Raw genomic sequence first — 24,808 nt, forward strand, 5'->3', positions numbered from 1 at the left:
GGAAAAGACCACTGGGCAAAGCTGTGTGGCAGGTTCTGTAGAGCCCAACCAGCCCAAACAACAAGACCAGCTCCAGAGCAAGGGCTTCAGAGACACAAGAGTATACCTGGTGGGTGGGGGTCGTGAAAACTATGGTGACAAGGTCTTTTGTTTTTAATTCTGTCTCAGACTATAAGAAAATTAAGGACATAGAAAAATAAGAATTCCGCAAACAGTCATATAAAAGGAAAGAAAGTACAATCATAGTGTGACTCAGCTCTTCTAGGAGCTCATCTCATATAACTACTTATAATAGTTACAATAATTAAAACATGGAATAGTAAGGTAAAAACTGTTATACACATAGAAAGAATAGGAATGAGTGAAGTTAGACAGGGAAAGTGGTAGAGGGAGATAGCTAAATTTCTTATACACCATAAAAGTCAACAGATTAAAAAAACAAAAAACAAAAAACAACAGCAGTACAAGCATTTTAATTAGAATGTAAAGTGGGCCGGTGGCTCACACCTATAATCCCAGCACTCGGGAGACTGAGGCAGGAGGACTGCCAGGAGTTCAAGGCCAGCCTAAACTACATGTGAGTTCAAGGCCAGCATGAACTACATAGCGAGACCCTGTCTCAAAAAATTAAAAATAAAAAAAGATAAATTTTAGAAAAAAATTAATTACAGAAGTAATGAACAGGCTATTCTGGGGAGAGGCAGAGAAAGGAAGGGATTGCTGTTTCTTTCTTACAAGTTCTATACACAGCTCCAGAGAAAGGGCACCAGGGACAGAGTACACCTGGTGGATTCAGGACTCAGTGAAAACCGAGATGATTCCCAAAGCAAGGGGAAACCCACATATTACTTCAACTGCTTTCCTGAGATCCCAGGAGAAATCCATCTTATATACCCTAATGAAATCCATCTTATACACCCTAATGAAATCCATCTTATACACCCAATATTTAGTGAGACACCAATTTATTCAATATAACCTATTTTTCCTGTTTTATTATATTATCTATATTTTTAAAAAACACTCTCCATTGATCTATCCAACAGTATGCACAGCAGTAAAAAATAAACTATAACAATTACATATCACAAATGAATGGTATTATCCAATGATTCAGAACAATTAAAATTAGAGTTAAAAATTCTAAAAGTTCTTCCAAAGTTTGAATAATACATTACTAAAAAGATAGGGAAGAATTTTTCTCCTGTATTTAGCACTTTTATAGCAATAGTAGTGGTACAATACCTGAAGTACATTGACAAATACCCTATAGACACATGGAAGCATTTACAAAAGTCTATTTATACTCATATATTTTCTACTTAATTCTCAAAGAATCAAGACCTCACTTGTCTACACACATGGAATTTTGGTTATGAGAAATATGTGACACAAGTAAAAATTAGGCCAACAAAATTTGAAACTATTCTAGGACTCATTTCAGGCCAACTTTCTTTTCATTAACAATCATTTTCAAATTCCAAAATCTGTTTCTTGCACTGAATTCTAATAATATAAATGAACTATTCTCCTTAAATAAATTATGAAATGCATTCATCATTTCTCAAATGGCTTCCAAACAAGTTCTGAAAGCTAAGTATCAGTGGATACTCACATTGACTAATCCAAAATAGTGCTCGTTGACTGGAAACTGTTCTGGACCAATCTCTTTCTCTAATGCCGAGGCATTGGCGCCCTGTAAAATGAAAATTTAAAAAAAAATCTTAATATTTATAATATCTTCAAAATGTGGTCACAATTACATAGGAATTACAGAGATATCCTTTTAAAAACATCCATACACCACACCTGTTTCCTTGGGAAACTCAGAACCCTTGTTAGACTCTCAACCTTAAGCTTCCTGCTCAGTCAAGACTGCAAATGAGTATAGGTACCCCAAGAGTCACTGGATAGTTTCCACCTAACAAGACATTTCCCATAATCTCCTTCAGGTAACCAGCACTTATATATACAGGATATTGTCTTTATTTTTTTAATTTAGGAATTACTTTTAGGCTTTATACAAAATCTTGATACAATCATTAGCTAACAGATATACTGTAACTTCTAAATTTTACCATCACTCCAAATTCAACTACCACGTGCAACTTCAAAATGCACTGAACAAAACTGTTAGAATGTACACCAGTCCCACCCACCAGCTCAAGTGCCCTGTCACAAAACTTTCTCACATATGTTGAAAATAATCAATATACTCAAATTTTTACCATCTGTTGTAAAAATTCAAACTAATACTGTTCTATTCAAATGCATATAACCACTTCCCCCCAAAAATACAAAAGGCACTACCATCGAAAAAACACTCTCATGTTACCTATCTATTTACAATAAAAGATCAGCACACACATTAAGAAGCATTTCTGACCCTTAAAATGAAGAACAGAATGACATATGGACATTTCTCCAGCTACCAATCCCATGCTACACACTCCGTATTCTAACCATTCCACATGTCCCATTTGTCTCCATGTACACCATACACTTTCACGCATGCTTAGCTCTTCCCTCATCCTCCTCACCTCACAGTTTTGACAAGAATTAGCTAGCTACTCTGCCTGTTTCCCAGCTGTAAAAGGAAAAATGTTAGCAACGACTTTATAAGGTAAGTACACATAAACTGAGTTTCATCTTTTGTAAGCTGGCAATGGCCAACACATAGATGGGTGTCCCATAAATGCTGGTTCTCTTCTCACCCTCCCTTTCAATCACAAAGAAACTAAATTCATTAGTAAGTCATGGTAATAAATCAGATCTGCTCTGCGCAAAAGCTTCTAAGAAAGAAACAAAAATCAGAAGAAAACAATAAACAACTCTTAAAATTAAAAAAAAACAACAAAAAAAAAACCAGACCCTCTCCTGGGCTTGGCAGGCAAGAGCTAACAAAGAGTGCCCAGAGGTATCATCACTATACTCTTTAAAAGTCTAACAGCAAAGTAGAATGGTAACCTAATTCAGAGGTCTGGGAAGAGGAAGCCAAGTGGAAATAACTGCAGAACACATTTAACTCTTGTGGATTTAAGAAACTTCATTTGCAAAATAAAAGAGTCAGAATCCACAATGATTTTCATAACTCCTAGATCCAAGTTTATCTGTTGGGTTTTCAATATAAGCTTGTATATGAATTTAGACTTAGTTCAGTTAAAACTATTCATGAAATTAAAAGATTAGGTAATTTCTAAAGTCCTTTCTAACTCAATCTATTATTTCAAATCATTTTTATTAATGCCTCTGACGACACAACTATAATTAACAGAAAACTCCAGGAAGTCCTAGCCAACTAATACATGTGAAGTAAAACAAATCAACAGCTTGAGGAATTGCAGTTATGGAAGGAGTCATTGTAGCAGATCAATATGGAAAGTACAAAACAAGAATAGAATTGACTTTATTATAGCTGTAAACTAAGGCATAATATAGTAAATACTATCTTACATGGTAATGAGGCTATGCAGCAGATTGTGCCAAAGCAGAAGGACCGTTCCAACAGTACTGATTCAAGATTTTCTCTGCAGAAATGGTGAAAGCACATTCCTATCTCTGGCCCAGTGGTGGTGAACCTATGGCATGCGCATTATTGTGTTTTTAAGACAAAAGATGTTAATGTATGAGTTGCTTTTTCTAAGCTAAAACCTCAGTATTCAGTTTTAATTGCAGGGTTGGCACTTTGTGATAAATAAGTGGGTTTGGGGTTGCAGTTTAAGCACTCACCTCTAAAAGGTTTGCCATCACTGCTCTAGCCTAATGCTAACTAAAAAAGTAATAGATTATATATACAAAGCAATCTTACAACTAAGTGGTTTTAAAAGGAGATAACTGGTGGAAACCAACTGCCAAGCTAAAACTTTGCTATACAACCTTTTAGCATTTTGAAAGTTCTCAAACCAGGTATTCTTCAAGGATTCTGCTAAAGGCTGACAAATTTTATGTCAAATAATGGCAATCAAGCATCCTACAATTTGAATTGAGCCTAAATAAGTATTCAAGAGCAATGGCTGAGAACAATTTTCTATCCCCACACTTTAAAAACTATGACCCTACGGGGCCGGGCATTTAGCTCAGTGGTTTCGCCGCCTGCTATACAAGCGCAAGGACCCGAGTTCAAACCCCAGTACCAAAAAGAAAAAAAAAAAATGACCCTACAAAAGTGAACAGTCTATGAAATCTGCCAGTCTTAACTGAGATAAAGAATGTGGTATACAGAGTTTAAAATCCTCTGCTCTGGAGCTTTTATAGGGATCAGGATTGCTTTGTTTTGTCTGAGTACATGATACACACAGATGGAAGAAGTCATTTTTTTCCTGACCTGTTCCCATTTTGTAACTTCGGCAAAAGATCACTTTAGGCTTAACACCTAGTACTACAGAATTTACTGTGAAGAAGCAATTAGATACTCAGGATCCCCTGGATGGAAAAAAAAAAAATAAGTGAATGAAATTTTTTTTTTAATTAACTGGACCAGGCCAGGGACATAGCTCAGTGGCACCTCGCCTGCCTCGTAAGCACAAGGTCCTGCGTTCAATCCCTAGTACAAAAAAAGAAAAAAAAAAAAATTGACTGAACCAGTAAAGGAAGAAGAAATTCATAGAAAGCCCAAAAACCATAGTATAAGGAACCACAGATATAAGCAATTGGCAAAAACCAGATTTCACACTGAAAGTATTTTCTAACCCCAGTGACTTTTAGTGTGTAACAGATAAACAGAATGAAAAGCAATCAGGAAACAGGTACGCTGGATCCCACCCAAGACCCCCAGGCAAAAGAGGAAGTCCCAGAGTTCTCATGTCTGAGGGAATGAGAAATAATACTGTACCACAAGGAAACTTGCCTGACTTATCCTCAGTGCTGGGAGGGGGAGAGAAAGAAAAAACAAATCTCTTTGCGACCCAAATTAGTACAAACTGTGACTAAAAAAAAAATCCCAAACAAGGAATTTAGTCCAAAGAGATGCCAAATGAACGGTGCTGCCTTCCACCCCATAAAAGGCAGAATTACAAATTCACTCTGGAAGAAGATAAATTTAATCTATCTACAAATAATTCCTAAAGTTTCAAGAGATTTTATCTCAAGGTTAAAAATAATCACAAAAATACACAGGGAAACAAAGTACCATAAATAAGAGCTAACAGAAATACAGGCAGCAGAATCAGAATCATAAAGATATAAAATATTAAACTACTGAACACAAGATATTAACAAAAATGCTTAGTATGTGCCAAGAAATAACAATGACTTGACTATTAGAACAGAAACTCGAAAGTCTAAGCAGAATCTTTTTTTTTTTTTTTTTTTTGGTGCTGGGGCTCGAACCTGGGTCCTTGTGCTTGCATAGCAAGCGGTGAAACCACTCAGCTAAATCCCCAGCCTAAGCAGAATTTTTTTAAGAACCAAAAAGTTCTAAATGTAAAAGTTTCCACAGTTAAATGTAAAAATGAACAGTTGTTGTCTAAGAACAAGGTTAGATGGAGGGAGAGAAGGGAACATGAAAAGAATTAAGATGTGTTATGTACATGTACCAACTTCGCATGATGTATAAACATATACTGCAAACATATATTAAGAAATTTTTTTTTTTTTTGGTGCGGGGATCGAACTCGGGACCTTGCACTTGCAAGGCAGGCGCCGGAACCACTGCGCTAAATCCCCGGGCCATTAATAAAATTTTTTAAATAATTATGGTTAATATTGGGTAGTAATTTTTAGTCAGTATTCTTATCAATATAACATAACTGAAATTAAGGTTTCATTAAAAAGAAAATATTTTACAAAAAAGATTCCATGAGAGAATGGATCTACTATGGAAGTACTATAGAGGCACTATGGTATTCTAAAAGTAGCACTAAACTAGGAAAGCTATGGATTTGAGTCCAGTCCTGGCCAGAACACTAAAAAAGCAAGTGACTTGACAAAAGGCTTCTCTCTCTTGACCTCAGTTTCCCCAGATGTGAAGCCTCTATTTCTATACTACCTTTCCTTCCATCCCCACATTTCCATCAATGTGTAAATCCATCAGCTTCTCCCACTTCATTAAAACGTTAAGGATAAAATGTTGAATAGTCTCTTAACCATCTGCAAATGTGAAAAAGAACATAATCTGGGAGATGGCTGTCCTCTGATGAATAATTTTACTTCCACCAAGGAGAAGTGTTTTTGTTTGTTTTTGTTTTTGGTACCAGGGATGGAACTCAGGACCTTGGGTTTTCGAGGCAGGTGGCAGAACCACTGAGCTAAATATCCAGGCCTGATGAGTAATTTTTATATAGTCAACTATGAAAAATACACAAATGACTACTCTTTGTTCTGCCATAAGATACATACAAAATACACAAAATTAAAGCAATAACCAGGAACATTTTCAAGAAAATAATCAACTTATTTTGGAAATAACTTACTTTCTTAATTTAGAAATTTCCCACCAGGTGTGGTGGTGCAATCCCGTAATCCCAACACTTGGGAGGCTGAGGAAAGAGGATCCCTGGTGAGTTCCAGGCCAACCTGGGCTACACAGTTGAGTTCAAGGCCAGCCTAAACTACAAATCGAGATAGTGGCTCAAAAAAAAGAAAGAATTTCCTGTGGCTGAGGTCAGTGGTATTTGCTTAGTGTGCACAGGCCCTCAATTTCAATGGTTAGAACTATAAACAAAAACAAATCAAAAAAAGGAGGAAGCAGGATAGATGAGCAGGAGAAATGTTGCCTTAAAGCTTGCCTTAAATCTTGCCTTAAAGGTAAAATACAGTACAAAATGATGTCATCAGTAAAAAACTGGCACAGACAGCACTAAGCAACTACTTAGTCCTTCCTATATCTGAATTACAATTACCTACATATTGCTCCATTGGTCAGATGAACCCCTGAACAAACTGGAATTCCCAAAGTCAAAATCCAATTTCAGGGACTAGGAAAGTACTTGGAGGTTCCACACTGATGAACAATCATCCTAAAAACCCTGGTCTAGATCTTCTACAGTGGCCTCTTCTCGTTTTGACTGTGCCAAAGTTAAAATGTTCTCCATTAAAAAGTAGTACAAATGATTCTTCAATGGGTCCAGACTTAAAACCAGCAATCACACAGATATCAGAGGGTTTCAAAAGCTGTCTTAAAATAAGAAATCAGCACAAAGGAAAGCCACCCGTCATTAGATGTGGTAGGGCATGGTACCAATGATACAAAGTGGAGTAAGATATAGTCACCAAGACTAATTGTGCTATTTCTGAGAAAAATAAAATATTATTCAACCAATGACCAGGCACCAATAATCACCTTAATGAAGGACCCCTGGCTCTGTTACTATCATAGGTCTTCTGAAAGCCATTTAGTTAAGTTGCAGAAAGAAAGAGAAATTATATACATTTATTTTCTGGTGGTGTGTATTCATTTGTGTGTATGTTCCACCCGCCTGTCTAACCTCCATACCACCTCCAAAATCTCCAACCAATAGGAAAGATGTCTAACAAGTTTTCAAAGTTTTCCAGAACAGATTCCTTCCCCAAAGAAATTAGAAGCTTATTTTCTCCTACAACCACCAGCATAGAAGCACATATTTAATGTTAAATATGTAAATTTTTCATCTACTCAATTCAGAAAAATCCAATTCCGAGACTATTCATCAGCCAAATAATTTCAAATTTAATTTACTAAAACCACATATACATAATCCTTTTTATCTAATAATATATACATAAATATATCAAATAATAAAAGAAGCTAAGCAACAAGTTATATATGTGGCTCATTGATAAAAATGACTAAACCAAAAACAGGCATGACTGTAAGCTCCCAAAAGTTGAAATATCCATGGTCAAAACCATTCCTATCAGACAATATTGCAATTATTCAATTCAGCATCTTCAAAGAAGTTTAGTTATACAATTCAAGGCTATGCAAGTACACAGAATATCTATAGAGAAAAAAAGAAGATTCAGATTCACCTTAAATCTTTTAATTCCGTACTCTGACTCCAATACCCTCCCCCCCAAAAACCATACTTTTGGTCCTTAAATGCTCACAATGAGACAATGAAATATTTAAAGAAAACTTTATTACTTCATCTATGTCAGAAAGTAGCAGTGATGATCCTGTACTTATCAGGACTTATTCTGCTATTTAGCTTAACAAAAACATTAAAAATAAAAATGTCAGGCCAGGGATTTAGCTCAGTGGTTCCACTGCCTGCCTTGCAAGCACAAGGTCCCAAGTTCAATCCCCAGTACCAAAAAATAAAAAATAAAAATGTCAACCATGACCAATACTGGAATAATGACATACTTAACAATCTCAGTGTGCACAATGTAATAAATAGTATTACAAATCTTACTCTTCTATTGATATCAAAACTAATTATGAAAAAAATGCATAATACTCTCATGAGTAGAGTATTACATTTAAAACATAACTATATCTGAACTCTATTACTAGTACTTTACCTAGAGCAAATATGGTCAAGATTAGTTGTTTTTTTCTTCTTTTTTTTTTTTTGCAGGGGTGGGTATCAAATGCAAGGCCTTGTGCATGCTAGGCAAGCACTCTATCACTGAGCTATATCCCCAGACATGAACAAATCACAAAAAATATTTCTTCATTTTAAGTTCTCTCTGCTATATTCTTGATAGTTTCTATGTCTTATTTCGCCAAGTTGCATTTCCACTCTATAAAAGTCAGGGGTCCTGGACTGCCACCACACGTAGGCTGAGGATACCTGCCTGACGTAACTGGCTTGACCGACAGTACTCAACCAAAAAAACCTGTGTTCACTACTTTTCCACTTAAGAAATCAAGCACTTCTATTTTTCCCAACTCCTATGTTATGGTACAGCAAGGTATTTGTAAAGTACCTCCCACTCCTGAGAATATCATTATTAAACTACAAGGTATTATTAAGTTGAAATGAAACCAAAACTGGCAATATAAGTCACTGACTGGCGTAGGTTAGAGTAACTGAATTCATATTCCAGAATTCAGAGGCTAACTCCAGCTCAGCTGAATAAAAAGTAAAAGTATCATCAAACTTAAATCCTGTCTTACCACTCTGACTATTCCATATCCTTCAAATAAAATGAACTCTCAGAGTTTTTGTTTTTTGGGAGGGGGGTTTTGAGACAGCGTCTCACTATGTAGTTCTGGCTGGGCTTAAACTCACTCTGTAGCTCAGGCTAGCCTCAAATTCATAGCAATTCTTCTGCCTCAACCTCCTGAACGCTGGAATTACAGCTGGGTGCCACCAAGCCCAGCTCAGAAAGAGTTCTTAATTATTATCATGATTTTTAAAAAGCTAATTACGACTCTTTCTGAATTGCGGGGACAATAGGAATATTACATTAAACTTAAGCGGAAAGAACAGAATCATCGCTGCCAGTTGTTTTTTAGATCTGAATTCCCTTGGCCTTATATGGTTATAGCTATTTTTCCAGCTGTAAAACTATGAGAGAACTGAAACCAACTTTTAAGTTCTGCAGAAATAAAGGTAATTTTGAGCAACCACACTATCAATCAACGTCCCAGAAAATGACAGCATTACTTTAAAAGCATGCATCATTTCTGTGAATGGTGCTAGGGAAATCCTGCAAGAGACTTCTCACACTACTGTAGTTTTAGTCTCCACCACAATACTTTCACTGTTTTGGACAAAAGGAACTGACTGCAGGTGGCACCAAATGTAGTCACATACAAAACATAAATAAGGGTGGAATGACATCACAGAAAATAGCAAAATAGGAAATTCCAGGGGGTCAGTCCCTCTGCCAAAACCATTAATACCAAAAAACCCATGAGAATCAACTATTCTGTACTCTGGAACCTGAGCAGACATTAAACACCCACAGGAGTGGATTAAGAAGGGAGAGGGAAGAATGAGGAGTTATTACTGAATGATTATTGAGTTTATTGTTTGGGATTATGAAAAACATTGAAAATAATGTTCACAGTTATACAACATGGTCAGTGTAATTAATGTCAATAAATTGTACAGTTAGAAAATGGCCAAGTATCATTTTTATGTGACAGGTATACATATACTTATGTTTTTTAAAAACCACAATTTAAAAAGAAAAAGGCCACTATCAAGGGTATTTCACTAGGCTCCCAAGAGTTGAATATGTTTACTTCCCGCACCAAGTTACTTGCTGCAATCCAAATTTCTTGAGTGAGCACCCTACCTGTAGGGTTCAGATAAGGCTCAGTGTTTGCAACAGTAACACAAGCCCAAAAAGACTGGTTAACTCTGAATGCCACTGCTTTGTTTCAACAAACCATGACAGTTCAAAACAAGGGTACCAAAGGAAGTGAAATGATTAAAATGTTAGGTGCATTTACAAATCTGACAAAATGAAACCCATTAATCTGTATAACCAATATGCACTAATAAAACAAAAAGGTCTATCCAAGAGAATATCAAGCATAAGAGTTAGTAAGTAAGCACTGCCTACCTATGGAAACAAGAGGCCAAGTGATCACTTATAAAATGTCTCCATGGAGCATATTCAAATATCTAAAATTTGCAGTAAAATTCACTTTTCAAATTAAAAACAGGTTTATGTAATTTAAATACAACTTGAGTAGAAATTTCAGAATGTAAGAAGAAATCAATGCCAGTACTTGAATGTGGGTTACATTATAAACGAGAAAGCCAAGAATTGGCAGGAGAGGGCCGGGGATTTAGCTCAGTGGTTACACCGCCTGCCTTCCAAGCGCAAGGACCCGAATTTGATCCCAGTACCAAAAAAAAAAGAAGAATTGGCAAGAGAAATACTGCAGCTGTGGCAGAACAGGAGACACTGAGCAGGCATGGAATCACTATGGAGCCAACAGCTGGGCATGCAGTAGTCTGTGGCCAAACTCTGCTACCACTTCATAAGCCACATACATCAGGCAAGTCACTTTATCAGTTGTTTCTTCACCTTAAAATACAGGAAAACAAACTACCTACCTCAGAGTGTTGCTATGGAAATTAACAAAGGCAAAAGATCTCAAAAACGTAAGGCACTATGTAAAGGCATTACTAGAAACATTAGACATGAAATTTTCCTCAGTGACAGTTTACCAAACTGAGCAACACAAAGGGAAAATTCAAGTGCACTTTGTTTTTGAAAGTACTATGTAGGTAGAAGGTAAAGATTCCAATCTCTAATCTATGTAGAAGTCTTAAGTTAGCTCCCTGTGGACAGCTGTTATAAATACTAGAACAAGCACCAAGCTCCTTTTGAATGTTTTATATAAAACTTTATTTTATAAATACTGCACACAATCTAAAAATAATTCAAACTGTGAAGAGGACTTAAAATTTCAAAAATCAAATTATTATTCACTACTCCCTCTTCCCTTAAGGTCACTTTTCCCTAAGACAACTACATGAACAATTTTAGTTTTTAATAGTGATCATTATCATAACTTTAAATAACAGATTGCATGCCTTAGTCAACAGCTTAATTCTATGTTTTGCAAGATGAGAAACTGGCACATACACTTTTCAGGTCTGCTTCCCAGGCCATGTCCTCATCTGTATTAGGTATTACTGGATACAGTGTTTTTGGAAACTTCTAGTGGTTCTATATCTAAATCTGTCTAGATTTACCAGTTTCATATACATAGTATTTAAGAAACTTCTGCTATCATACAAAAGGAAATAAGTACATTCACCTTTCTACCACTCTTTCCTCCACATCCCAATTACTTCTTTATATATTAGTAGGAATTGTAACAATGCTACTGTAATTGTAACAAAATCTTCCATGCTTCATCTACAGGTTTATTCAAAAAACAATCATCTACAAAGAGAGGATACTGGAAAGGAGTTAATGCCTAATGAGCTTGACTTGTGAAGTGGTGAGGGGCAGGTAGAGATGCTGAATATATACAAGAAAATTTAAATTGTGTATGTTAAAATGTTTACAGATCAACTAGCAAAAATAAAGAAAATGTCATCATTCCAACAAAAGAAATAAAAGGGGGAGGGGGTGGGACAGAAATACAGCCCTAGCTCATTAAACTGCCACTTAAAACAGAATCTTCCATGTTTCAAGCTCTTGAAGCTTTCCTCAAACGTCTGGAACCCCTGGTTAGCTGTTGAGATTTGTCAATGACGGATAGCCCATATACTGTATCTCACATGGATTTCCTTTGCACCTGTGTAGGTCTGGTTATCCTGAAAACAGCTGGTTACAAGTTGTGTATAAGCAGGCAGGCAGATGACCAGGCCTTCCTGTAGGGCATGTGAGTTGCAGGTGGGCAAGTTAACAAAAACAGCAGTACTCTGAGGGCAGAACTGCCCTATCTCACATGCCTGCTATGAAAAACCAAAGTGTCACAAAGTCTTTCCTCCCCACCCCCTCCTTCTCTCCCTCTCTCCCTCCCTCAATTAAAGACCGCCTACTTTCTGCAAAGATCATGTCTCTGGCTTTATCCTAGCAGTGAAAAGCCAGGCTTCCCAGCTACATGCTCTTTTTTTGTTTGTTTGTTTGTTTGTTTTTTTGGTACTGGGGATCGAACTCAGGTTCTTGTGCTTGTGAGGCAGGTGGTGGAACCACGGAGCTAAACGCCCAGCCCTACCTACTCTGAATAGGAAGTGAAAGAAGGCTCCACAGCTATTCTAAAAGAACTACTTTAATTATCCAGCCACAGTCCAACTATGAACTGCTGATTCCAAATTCAAGCTTCCACTAGAGCTCTCATGAGAAGATGACTGATCTCAAATCTTGTGTAACAAAATTTATAAATTAACCTTTTAATTATTCTATCTAAATCACTACACATTTACAGAATCAAGCATTTAAATACTCACTGTCTATTGAATTTATATTAATCACTAGAAATCTGCTTTTTTTTATACAGGTACACATGTATAAACATAAAAGCATTTACAGCCTAAAGAAAGCCAGGAAGAGGGGATGGGCTGGAAGAAGGTAGCAAGGAAGGAAAACATATGCTTTTCTTTGCTTCTCAAGTTTGATGAAAATATCCCATCCGAAAACATAAGAACTTCCCTTTTTTTTTTTGGTACCAGGGCTCGAACTCAGGTCCTTGCGCTTATGAGGCAGGCGGCAGAACCACTGAGCTAAATCCCAGGCCCAAGAACTTCCTTTTAATAGGGCTCATTCTGTCTAGAATTCAGCAACTAACAATATCTTTTCCCACCCATTCTTCCATTGGAGGGCTGATTTACTGCTGACTTAATGTTTTCTACTGGCTGTTTCCCCAACATGGGTCAATTGTGAAAAAGTGATTAAGAAGAACAGGCAACTTTGCCACCGCTGCAGGCTTCTGAAATGATTACTGTCCTGAAATCAAAATACTATTTTAAGCAGACCTTAATCTGTCACACTGCTGAGGGTGTGAAAACTAGAATGACTATAATAAAACATTTTCCATGTTTGACTTACTGCCTTCATTCAAAAAGCCATGACTACTAGAGAAGCCAAAAACCTCAAAGCTCCTAGAGTCCAAGTCTTACAAATACTAAAACAAAACAGACCTTAATGATGACCCTTTAGGTAATTTAAGACAATGAAACTCTTACTCAATAAAGAGACCACAGTAGATAGATAACTTATCTTAGGTTAGTTTGTGAGTTAATTCAAACTAAATTAGAGCATAGTCATTTTTCTGACTTCTAAGTGGACTTACATATAGCTTTCCATACATGTATAAAACTTATTACCCACCAGCCAAAACTGGAAAACTAAAGATAAAGAACATTATGGACTATATCCTCAGGGAGCACATAGTGTAAAAGATAACCTAGATCAAACACAAAAAGTTTTAAAAACACAAAAAAAGTTAAGTGTCACAATACTTACATATAACAAAATAACATCTAGGATTTGCCTCAAAATAATCTGGAAAAGTATAAAGTAGGGAGGAAGAAAAAAGATACAAAACTAGTCAACAGGCCAGCTTGGTGTTGCATTCAGTTGAATGGCATACAGTGAACATAATACTGTTCTGTCTACCTCAATATATATTTAAGTTTTTCTATAATAAAGTGATTTGCCTCAGACAATCTGTACCAACTGTCATGGCATTATTAATAGCACAGATTTTCATTCCCAAAGTGCCCAGTTTAGATGATAAATTCTATGACTGCTCAGACATATCCTATATATCAACATTATGTAATTATTGGCAACATTATATAATTATTTTCAGTTTGCTCCTACTGTATCTACATCATACTTCTAATCAGCTCAGTAACATTTTGCCTTATGTTTCCTACATTTACGATTTCTTTGGCCAAGAAGTTCAGCACACACCTAAAATGTACACACACTTAATAGAGCATTCTATGTAGAATAATCTTTTCCCTTAGATCTGAAGGGAGTGATTAGTTTCTATAATACTAACATACCCTATATTCCTGTTGTAAATTTCCTACAACTTCTACTACATTCTTGGGTAAAACTGTTTCTATAAATATTCATTCTTATTAACTCAATACTTTACATTTCCTTTTGGGGGGGGTACCAGGGATCGAACTCAGGACCTTGTGCTTGCAAGGCAGGCAGTGGAAACCACTGAGCTAAATTCCTGGCCCAATACTTTACATTTCCTTTGAAAAGCATTATCTCCCCTATAGCAATTTCATACATGTAAGACCCACTAGAGGTTCTTTCATGGAGATGGGATATAAATAAATGAAGATGAAGTCACACACAAGTAAGTGTTAACATATATCTGCCTAGGCTGATTCACATATTTATTTTAAAAACATTGTGATGTTTCTGTGCTAGGTACTATTCCAAGAACAAAGTTATGACTTTATCTTTATAAAAGGTCAAAAAAAAAAAAAAAAACCCCAAAAAATCCCCAAGGAAACTGAAGTTTCTTCTGGAATTATGGAATTCAATCCATAATTAATAAGCAGGCGATAGTGAAAAAGATGTCCTAACATTTTTGTCCTTCAAGTAAGTCTACTGATTACCCTGTAATAGGACAAAATAGAAATTAAAGGTGACTCCTTAACTGAAAAATACATTATTTATGTACTTACATTAAAAAATCACAACATGCAACATAAAATGCTATTGCAAAACCCACTTCAAGTTTCTCATCTAATAATACTAATCTAAAAATAGTTTCTTTACTAGATACATTGTGTTTTGGGTAAAGCATAACACAAGAAAAGAAGAATGTACATACTGTCCTTGAGAGAAAAAATGGTGTACAGTTATGGGGAAGTATGGATTCAGAAGGGCTGAGAATATCATTTCTTAATAATAGAGCTGCATCTAGTCCGAAAATTTATTTGAGGGTTATACTTACATGAAACCATCATTTTCAAATAGGTATAGTTAAAAAAAAATACAAAGTCAAAAGATTTAGAATGTAAAATCTTAAATTTACATAACAGGAGTATAAATCAAAGAAGTACTTTTTCATGCTTATTATGCCTATAAGCATACTGGTTTATAGTAGAATGCCGTTAATTAAGAACCTATAAAGCAAAGCCTAGGCAGAAGACTACATGAATTTTACACACATGATGTTAAAATTTAATAGTTTTATTATCAAAATAACCTTTTCAGATCTTTTCCTAACTTTATGGATAACAGATCAGAAGTCTTCTGTACAAATTAGCCCTTAAATTCTAAGAAATTCGAAGCCATTTTTCTTCATAGGTAAAGCACTATCTAAATATAACAAACTCAAAGCTTTTAACTGTAATTTCACAATTCTGAAGTTGCAAAATGTTCATTTGCTCTAACAAATTATTCACAATTATTTTCAAGTCAACTAACACTGATTATCCAATCAAAACAACAAACAAAAACTTAGAGAGTAGAACTGAACTTCAGAAGCACCACACAAAAATGTCGCTGAAGTCTTCTCTGGAACTATTCCAGTTAAAGAGATATGATTCAATGAAGAAAAAAACGAATATGGATTTGAAAGGCAAATCTCTTGAAAAAACAAAAGTTCCTTGCTCTGTCCACTAAAAGAACCTAAAAAACATGACACTACAGTGAGAATGAGCAGATCCAGAGCCCATATCTCAGTTCCTAAACACCATTCTCACCTAAAAGACACTTTAGATTGCAAGGCTGGGGAAAGAGAGATTCTAGAGTATCTTATGCTGAGGTTAGTAACTGTTCAAAGGATAAAGCCATGAAAAGGGGGCAGAGGAGTCAGCTTGAAGTCTACTGACCAAGTCAGAGACAAGTAGAGAATCAAAATTGATGATAACAGATCATAACTATTGAACAAAGTAGAAGTCCATGCTGTTATAAACAAGCACACATACAAAAAAAGGGAACTCTCTTTCTTGCAGGAAAATGTCAACCAAAACATACAAAGTCGATCCCAATACACGTAAGTGAAATTTGGTAAGAAGCAATACATTTACTAAATCTCAAACATATCTCCCCCAAAATTAATTACAAAGCAAAATACAGCAACTTGATAGTGGAAAAAAACCTGATAAACTTGTGTTTTTGCTTAAACCAAAAATAACACAACTTGAATCTAATCATGAAGCAACATCAGTCACACTCAAACTGAGGAACAGTATGCAAAATACCTAGCATGTATTCCTCAAAAATGTCAAGGTCTATAAAGACCAAAAACTGCTGAAGAATGATTATTAAAAGGACATTAAACATATGATAATCTTTCATTTGATATCAGACATTACTGGGGATAATTAAACTTAGAAATAGACTAGATTAATAGCATTGATTTTTTAAATTACACTTGTTGAAAGAGAATATCCTTGCTCTTCATAGTATCTTATTTTCATCCCTGTTATTCTGTGCTGAAGAACTTCCTTCCCTCCTTCCTCCTTCCTTTCCTGTTTTGGAGATTGAAAGCAGGGGTAAACTGGGATGTTTTGCCAATTTACTTTCAAGCAGTTAGATAAAATCAAGTGTGTACATGAGATTTGACAAGCAAACTTAGCAAACTCTAAACAATGAACAGATTTAGGCATGTCTTATATCATTCTTACAAATTTTCTGAAAATTCAAATTTATATTAACAAAATCATAAAAAATCAATCAAAATCATAGCCAGCTCAAAGAACCTTCCACTGACAAAACTCAGAATAAATTAAGCATCAAAAGGGAAGCCTGTAATTGATTATCAAGACATCTATAACTGGTTGTAATACAATACATAAATAACCAATCTGACATTCGAAAAAGAAAATAATAAAAGAGAAAAATACATTTGCAGCATCGGTGAGGAGTATCATACCAATTTCTTACTCTAAAAACTAATAACTAGAGATGTAATATTTACTCTTTTTTGAAGGAACTATGCTTCAACCCCAATTACTGAGACAAAGCTCTTCTTCATAGAAAAATGTCTGCAATAAATGTGGAAAAAATAACAGAATTAGAAATATACTACGAACTTGCTCTTATCATCTACAAGTATACTATGGGACCAGATCCTGGCCAACTGCTAAATTCTCATATTGCTTGGTAACTGTGAACAAGCAATTCACTCATACTGAAGAAATCTGCTGGTTTGCACTTTAATCAGGTCATCAAACTCAGTATATCAGTAATACAATGGCCACAATGAGCCTACATCCTTATCTTTCTTTTTTTTTTTTTTGAAAAGGAATCTTGCAAAGTCACTAAATTGCCCAGGCTGAGCTTGAACTTGCAATTGTCCTACCTCAGCCTCCCAGAGTACTAGATTACAGGTGTGCACCACCAGGCCAGGCTAAATGCATGAGTTTTGATTGGACAGTGGTTCAAAAGTGATAGGGAAAAGTTTTAGATACCTTAATAGATTGAATACTAAGGCAGCTGTAGAAGCAAAATAAGTAATGCATTCCTTTAAGATTTGCTTTTCCCATAACTATTGTTGTTGAAGGTGATGGTTATCTGATTCTTTAACCAGTAACTTCATTATGGTTAACATTTTAAATGAAGTTGCAAAGCCTAGGTAAATAAAATGTGTATGTGCTTACCTTGTGTCTGTGACTTGTAAATAGGAACTGGAATTGTATTTACACATCAAAGACCACTAGGGGTGAGATAATGACGAACAATGGTATAAAAGAAGAGACTAACAGAACGCAGATGGACACTGACCAGACCGGTTTCTGGCGGTCCTGCCTGCTTGTAAGTAGAACTTTTATTATTTTACCCGAATTCTGTGTCTCCGTTTATTTCTTTCCACGATTTCTAGAACATTTGGTTCCCTGACTGGGAATCGGAAATAAAATAGCCCTTTCCAGCATCGGCCCGAACCCCACCAGAGGGAGCGGCTCTCCCTCTCAAGAGGAAAGGCAAGCCCATGCCCCGGGACTAATTTCCTAGGCTCCTCAACAGGACAGGGATCTCCTGAATCCGAGATGGAGGACGACAGGAGGGCTGCTGCTGTTGGTGTCTCATCTGTTTCCTTTGCTGGGTGAGAAATCCCATGAAATCCCCTAGTCGTTAACTTTTGGTTTTGTTTTGGTTTCACTTTGTGAATTTGTATTTTGTAACTTTGGGCAAATACAGCACAGGAGGCTGATCACCCCTTGTGCTTTGCCATTTGGGGAGGTAGCTCCTCCCATTTGTTTTGGTTATAGTTAGGGGGTCACCAGAGGGAATGTGATAACTTCTAAATAAATGTGTGAGTGAAAGAGTTCTGGATAGGAGAGCGAGGGGAACAAGCTACAGTACCAAGACAGAAGGAGGAGGCATTTACATTTAAAGAGCCCTCCCCAAGTCGCGGAGCTTGTGTGCAGTCTGTCCAGTGATTCTGTGGTTGCGTTTAACAAAGGTACAATGGTGGGCTTAAGCGACAGCCCACCTTAGCCTGAACGGACCTTAAAGTGGCCGAGAGGCCTGCAGCCAGGCAGGCAAGCGAGTGGTCCCCACCTTTGTCTTGTGTCTCCGTACAAGGGTACCCATACATACTCAACACGCTGATCAGCTGATCCTGGGGACAGAAACATCTTGTCCTATTGTTCTGAAATGCATGCTTAAGAATTTTTTTAAAAGGTTTTACTGGAAATTATGGTATTAAGATGAAACCCCAAAAACTTAGAATCTTTTTTGAGTTAGAATGGCCCATGCTTTGCCCAGCTTGGCCAACTGAGAGATCCCTAGATGAGGGTCTCGTCTGGTCTGTCTGGCTAATAGTCACTGCCCCTGGATGAAGCCCTAAAGGGAAAGAAGGAGAATCATCTACTTTGGAATATAGAACAGGAGGAAGCTTCTAAGAAACTAAAACTGACTTTGGCAGCCATCTCTGCCTTAGGCATACCGGATGTAAAGCAGCCTTTTGTTCTATATGTGACTGAGTAGACTGAATATTAAGGTAGCTGTAGAAGCAAAATAAGTAATGCATTCCTTTAAGATTTGCTTTTCCCATAACTACTGTTGTTTAAAGTGATGGTCATCTGATTCTTAACCAATAACTTCATTATAGATAACATTTTAACCTAATAAAGTTGCAATGCCTGGGTAAATTTACAATGTATATGTGCTTATCTCCTTTCTGTGACTTGTAAATAACTGGAGTTGTATTTACACATCAAAGACCACTAGGGGTGAGATAATGACTAACAAAGGTATAAAAGAAGACTAACAGAACGCAGGAGGACACTGACCAGACCGGTTTCTGGCCATCCCGCCTGCTTGCAAGGAGAACTTTTACTATTTTACCCGAATTCTGTGTCTCCATGTATTTCTTTCTGTGATTTCCAGAACAAACGAACAAAGCAAAAGATTACAGAAGACATTTTTGAAACAACTAGGGCAACTACACTATATTCTGAATATTCAATGATATTAATAAATTATCACTTTCCTCAGGTAAGAAATGGGAGCTGTTATTTAGAAGTATGCTTTTATTTTCAGACAATGTGTCTAGGGACTGCGTATTCCTCTCTTAGTATTTAATTCCCTCCCAAATATGTCTTTTTTTAGTCTTAAAAGTTAAAAGGCTTGATGAGAACCTAATGAAGAGATGAGTATGTAAAAGCAAGAGAAGAGTAAAAACAAGGAAACAATCCAACAGGAAGAGATAATAATTACTAATATATATATATATACACTGAACAATGGTGTGCCCAACTACATGAAACAAGTACTACTGAACATAAAAAAAAAAACTAGATAAACGTAAACACAATTATAGTGGGGGACTTCAATACTCCACTATCATAAATAGATCAACTTGACAAAAAAAATTAACAAAGAAATATCAGAGTTGAACCAAAACTTCAACAAATGTACTTAATAGGTATCTACAGAGTGTTCCACCCAATAAGAGAACACACATTCTGGTTCCAAAATCAGACAATAATCCAACCAAAACAGAAAACTATAGACCAATCTCTTCAATGTATGTACAGCAGATGGAAAAATATTCATCAAGATACTATAAAACAATGCAATGAATCATTCAAAAGATCATACATCATAACCAAGTAGGCTTCATTTCAAAAATGCAAAGATGGCTCGACATATGCAAATCAATAAATGCAATACACCACCTAAACAAAAATAAGGACAAAAATCACATGATCATCAACAGAGGCAGAAAAAACCTATGACAAAATCTAACATCCTTTTATGATAAAAACTCTGAAGAAAATAGGTATAAAAGGACCTTATCTCAATCTGATTAAAGGCCATTTATGACAAACCTACTGCCATGGTCATATTAAATGGAAGGTATCAAATGGAAAAAAGAAAACTAAAAGCTTTCCCTCTAAAATCAGGAATAAGGTATAAAGAAGGACTTTCTGAACAGACCCTGGTTGGACAGGAAATAGTACCAAGAATCAACAAATGCGATCATAAAATTAAAAAGCTTCTGCACAGCAAAAGAAACAACCAGTAAGTCAAAGACAACATGCAGAATGAGAAAAAACTTTTTTCAGCTATTCCTCAAAGGACTAATATCTATATAGACCACCCCAAAATAAAAGACCCAATCAAAAATTAGGCAAGCAAAATGAATATACCCCTCAAACAACAACTACTAATGGCCAATAAATACATAAAGAAATGCTCAACATTACTGGTCATTAGAGAAATGCAAATTAAAACATGAGATTTCATGTGACTCCAGAAAGAATGGCTATCAAGAAATTAAATAATAACAAATGTTGGTGAGGTTGCAGGGGGAAAAAGAACCCTTGCTGGTGAGAATGTAAACTAATACAAGCACTAAGGAAATCAGTGTGGAGATCCCTCAAAAAACTGAAACTAGAAATTCCATTTGGCCCAGGTATTCCCTTTCTTGGTTCTTCCCAAAACCATTAAAGCAGCCGGGCATGGTGCCACATGCCTGTAATCCCAGCACTCGGGAGGCTGAGGTAGGAGGATCACCCTGAGTTCAAGCCCAGCCTGGGCTACATAGTGAGTTCAAGGGACAGCCCTCCCTACAAAGGGAGACCCTGCCTCAAAAAACAAAAACAAAACCAAAAGTTTTAAAGCTTATTATTATTAGAAGCTGGGCATGATGGTGCACGTCTATAATCCCACACTTGGGTGGCAACTCCCCACAGCCTCCACCCCTAGATTCTTTCCCTCTTCCTTGTGGTGTCTGGAGCCCTGCCTTTTGCAACCCGGCAGCAGCTGACTCTTCAGTACCTGGCTGCAGGCACATCACATCCACATGTGTGCACCCACAAGCAGTCTCTGGGGGTACCCAGGAGACCCCCACAGACTCCATGAAGAGGGATGTTCCCCCCAACCCCCACCCCACCTCCCTCCTAAGTCTCCACTACCCCATCCCACACCTGGTCCAGATCCAGATCACAGTGTGGCCCTAATTCCCCTGCCCTCCCCTCCGCCCATCCCAGTGGCCCCAGCTCCCAGTCAAGCCTGACTCTGCCACTCTCCTGGCCTCTTCTCCTAAGAACCATGGCAGAGCCCAGGCAGCAGCTGCATACCCGCTTGCCACCCTTCTGAGCCAGGCTTAGGGTCAACTGGGCACCTCATACCTGCTGCCCCCATGCCACTACAACCTCCACAGAGCTTGTCCCATTGTGCACACCCTGGAGCACCACACACCCGTGGGACCCTTGCCCACGCTGGGTGCCCAGCATAAGCCAAGACTCCAACACACCCCATGGTCTTGGTGCTGCCCTAGCAATCCCACATGTCCCTTGACCCCTGCACAGCTCTAAAACCCCTGCATGGCGTGTGACCTCTACACCCTCTCAGAACACCAGGGCTTGACCAATTGTGCTGTATCCCCTGGTGAGGAGCACAGAGCCCTGTCCCAGAGGACCCCTCTCTTCTAACAGACAGAGCCCTGCCCCAGAGGGTCCCCCAGGTACACTGAGACCCATTTCAGCCTGCTCCCACCCACCAGAGTGAATAAACTGCCTCACAGCCCACACAGTGCCTGCCCAGATGATATCTCTCTCTAGATAGATATATAGATAGACGGACAGATAGATAGATTTCAAAACCTGCACATATATTTGCAATGCCAGGATTCTAGAAACTCCGACTTATAAAAACAGCAGTTTCATGTGGTTCAAGAATAATACATGCTAGGGCCAGGGATTTAGCTCAGTGGTTCCGCTGCCTGCCTTGAAAGTGCAAGGACCCAAGTTCAATCCCCAGTACCAAAAAAGAAGAAAGAATAATACAAGCTATTTGTTGGGGATAGGGGGAGAAGGCTCTCAGTTCCCAAGGGCGAAAAGTCCCTAACAGTAAGAGATATGGCCAGGATGCTACCTCCCAGAGTGGTTCCTCTTCCTGCCTCACAAGCGCAAGGTCCGGAGTTTGATCCTTGGTACCAAAATAAATAAATATATATTTATATATATCCTAAATTTTGACTGGGGATTTTCACCTTAAATAACAAGGTAATGAAAATGTGCAGACCAATCAAGGGAGGTAAGATGTCATTAAAGCTTCTTTTGCTGATACAAGGAATTCACAGTTTGTGATTACGCGTATGTGGTAGATATGAAAATACAGGCTCCTAGCAGGGAACTAAAGAGCTAAGAAAGAAGGTGACATTTACTGAACTGGGCCCCTTCACATGCATTATTTTATTCATTCCTCCCAATAACCTTTAAAGCAGTGTTTCTGGACATGTAACTGAGTTTCGACAGTTATAATTGAAAAGCCAGATCTAGACCTCAGGGATTCAAATCCTAGCTTTCCAGCTTAATTACTGTATGACCTTAAGAAAATTTCTCAGTTTTCTTAAGTTATCTGTGTAATTCATAAGGCTGTTGTGGGCAATGAATGAGTTAATATGTGTAAAGGGCTTAAAAGAGCAATATCAGGTGTACATTAACTACCACCCCTTTGTTAGCAGACTTTAGTCCATTTTTAGACAAAATAGAGAGATTAGGATGATTTGTCCAATAGTCACAACTACTAAATAGTAAGAGAAAACTTGACTCTATCACAGACCTCCAATTCCTCACAGCACTTCCCTCCCTTTCTTCCAAATAGTATGGTCTCCTCAAACAACTATCAAAATGTAAGATCCTTCCCAAAGTCTAGAAGTAGCAAAAGACATGAAGTTCACTTTTTTGTGTGTGTGGCAACTGTGGTCCCTAAGAATCTTTTTTTCCCCCCATAATGTTGAACTAAAGTAACAATAGTGATAACACTTTGTCCATTTACCAAAGGAACTGAATATAAACATTGTTTCTATGGAAAATGAGTACTACCTCCAAACAAATAAGAAAAACAAAAGAAAACAAAACAAATTTGGAAATTAATGTTAGTTAAGAGCTTCCTACATGACCATTATCTTCCAAAGCTTGTTGTTTCAGTAGGGTAGTTTTGTCTGTAGACAAATTAATAACAAACAAAAACTAGCTCCTATATAACTTAAATCTAAATTTACTATGTGACAGAGTTCCTTTAGAATGTCACTGTGAAATACGATCTCAGATTTACTTCCCCTGAAATACTTTCTTGTCACTAAAACTAGTTGTCCCAAGGTCCCTTTCAAGAACAAAAGTTTGTAATTCTATCACACTAAAATTTATTATCAGTAAAGGAAATGAGAAATAAAAATAAATGTGTCTTAGACCCCAAGAGATTACCGAATAGAAAAAGACCAAAAAGAGTCTAATTTTGAGAATACTGGCATTGATAATTAGTTCAAATTACCCACAAAACAGTGTTAAGGAATTAATGATCCAATTTTTGTTCTAAAAATGTTTGCCACGCATGGAAAAGCCAAGAGAATATACATAAAAAGTTAAAAGTAATTGATTATTAGGTTAAAGGTAACTTCTAGTTTCTTTACACATTTCTATCCATCACAAATACTCCTTTTATATAATAGTAAAACAGTAAAATTTCTTTGAAAGATTAGTAGGAAGGTAGGAAGAGGAATGAGCAGTTAAGGAATCAAGCAATCAGTTATCTATAACCACTTAAAGAACATGTTAACCATTACTTTAATTCAAAATGAATTATAGATTCCACCACTGTAGCACTCTAATTCAGGCTTATAAAAGGGTTTAAAGATATTTACACTATTTAGTTTAGAAACATAAATGAAACTGGGTGTGGTCACCCACACCTGTAATCCCCACACTCTAGAAGGCTCAGGCAGGAGGAGGATACCAAGTTCCCATCCAACCTGAGCAACTTAGTGACTTACCAAGACCTTGTCTCAAGATAAAAAATAAAAATTAGGAAAAAGCCTAGGGATGCAGCTCAGTGCAAAAGCCCTGAGTTCAATTCTCAGTACCAAGAGAAAGTTTTTTAAACCACATATATGATATATATACATACCTAAATGAACCAATTGCTACCTGCCTTGAAAAAGTAGGGTTCCTTAATTCTCTATCTTATTCCTGAAAGGACTTACAATGGCCACATTCCTTACACCCATCTCTATGTGTTCAACTGTGGCCCC

The 24,808-nt window shown here is 37.0% G+C and overlaps 1 protein-coding gene across 1 annotated transcript in view; it reads right to left on the bottom strand.

Annotated features, from left to right (window-relative positions):
* The window catches only part of Usp12 (ubiquitin specific peptidase 12), a 95,428-nt gene that overhangs the window by 41,658 nt on the left and 28,962 nt on the right, over positions 1-24,808 (bottom strand). Inside the window, exon 2 of the mRNA XM_004854815.3 lies at positions 1,616-1,696. Within this exon, the coding sequence (XP_004854872.1) occupies positions 1,616-1,696 (81 nt within the window). The remainder of the gene's footprint in view (positions 1-1,615; positions 1,697-24,808) is intronic.

Source organism: Heterocephalus glaber, unplaced genomic scaffold (assembly GCF_053883595.1).
Source record: "Heterocephalus glaber isolate CG9 unplaced genomic scaffold, H.glaber_assembly_v1.0 deba00001719, whole genome shotgun sequence".
NCBI classification, from domain to species: domain Eukaryota; kingdom Metazoa; phylum Chordata; class Mammalia; order Rodentia; family Bathyergidae; genus Heterocephalus; species Heterocephalus glaber.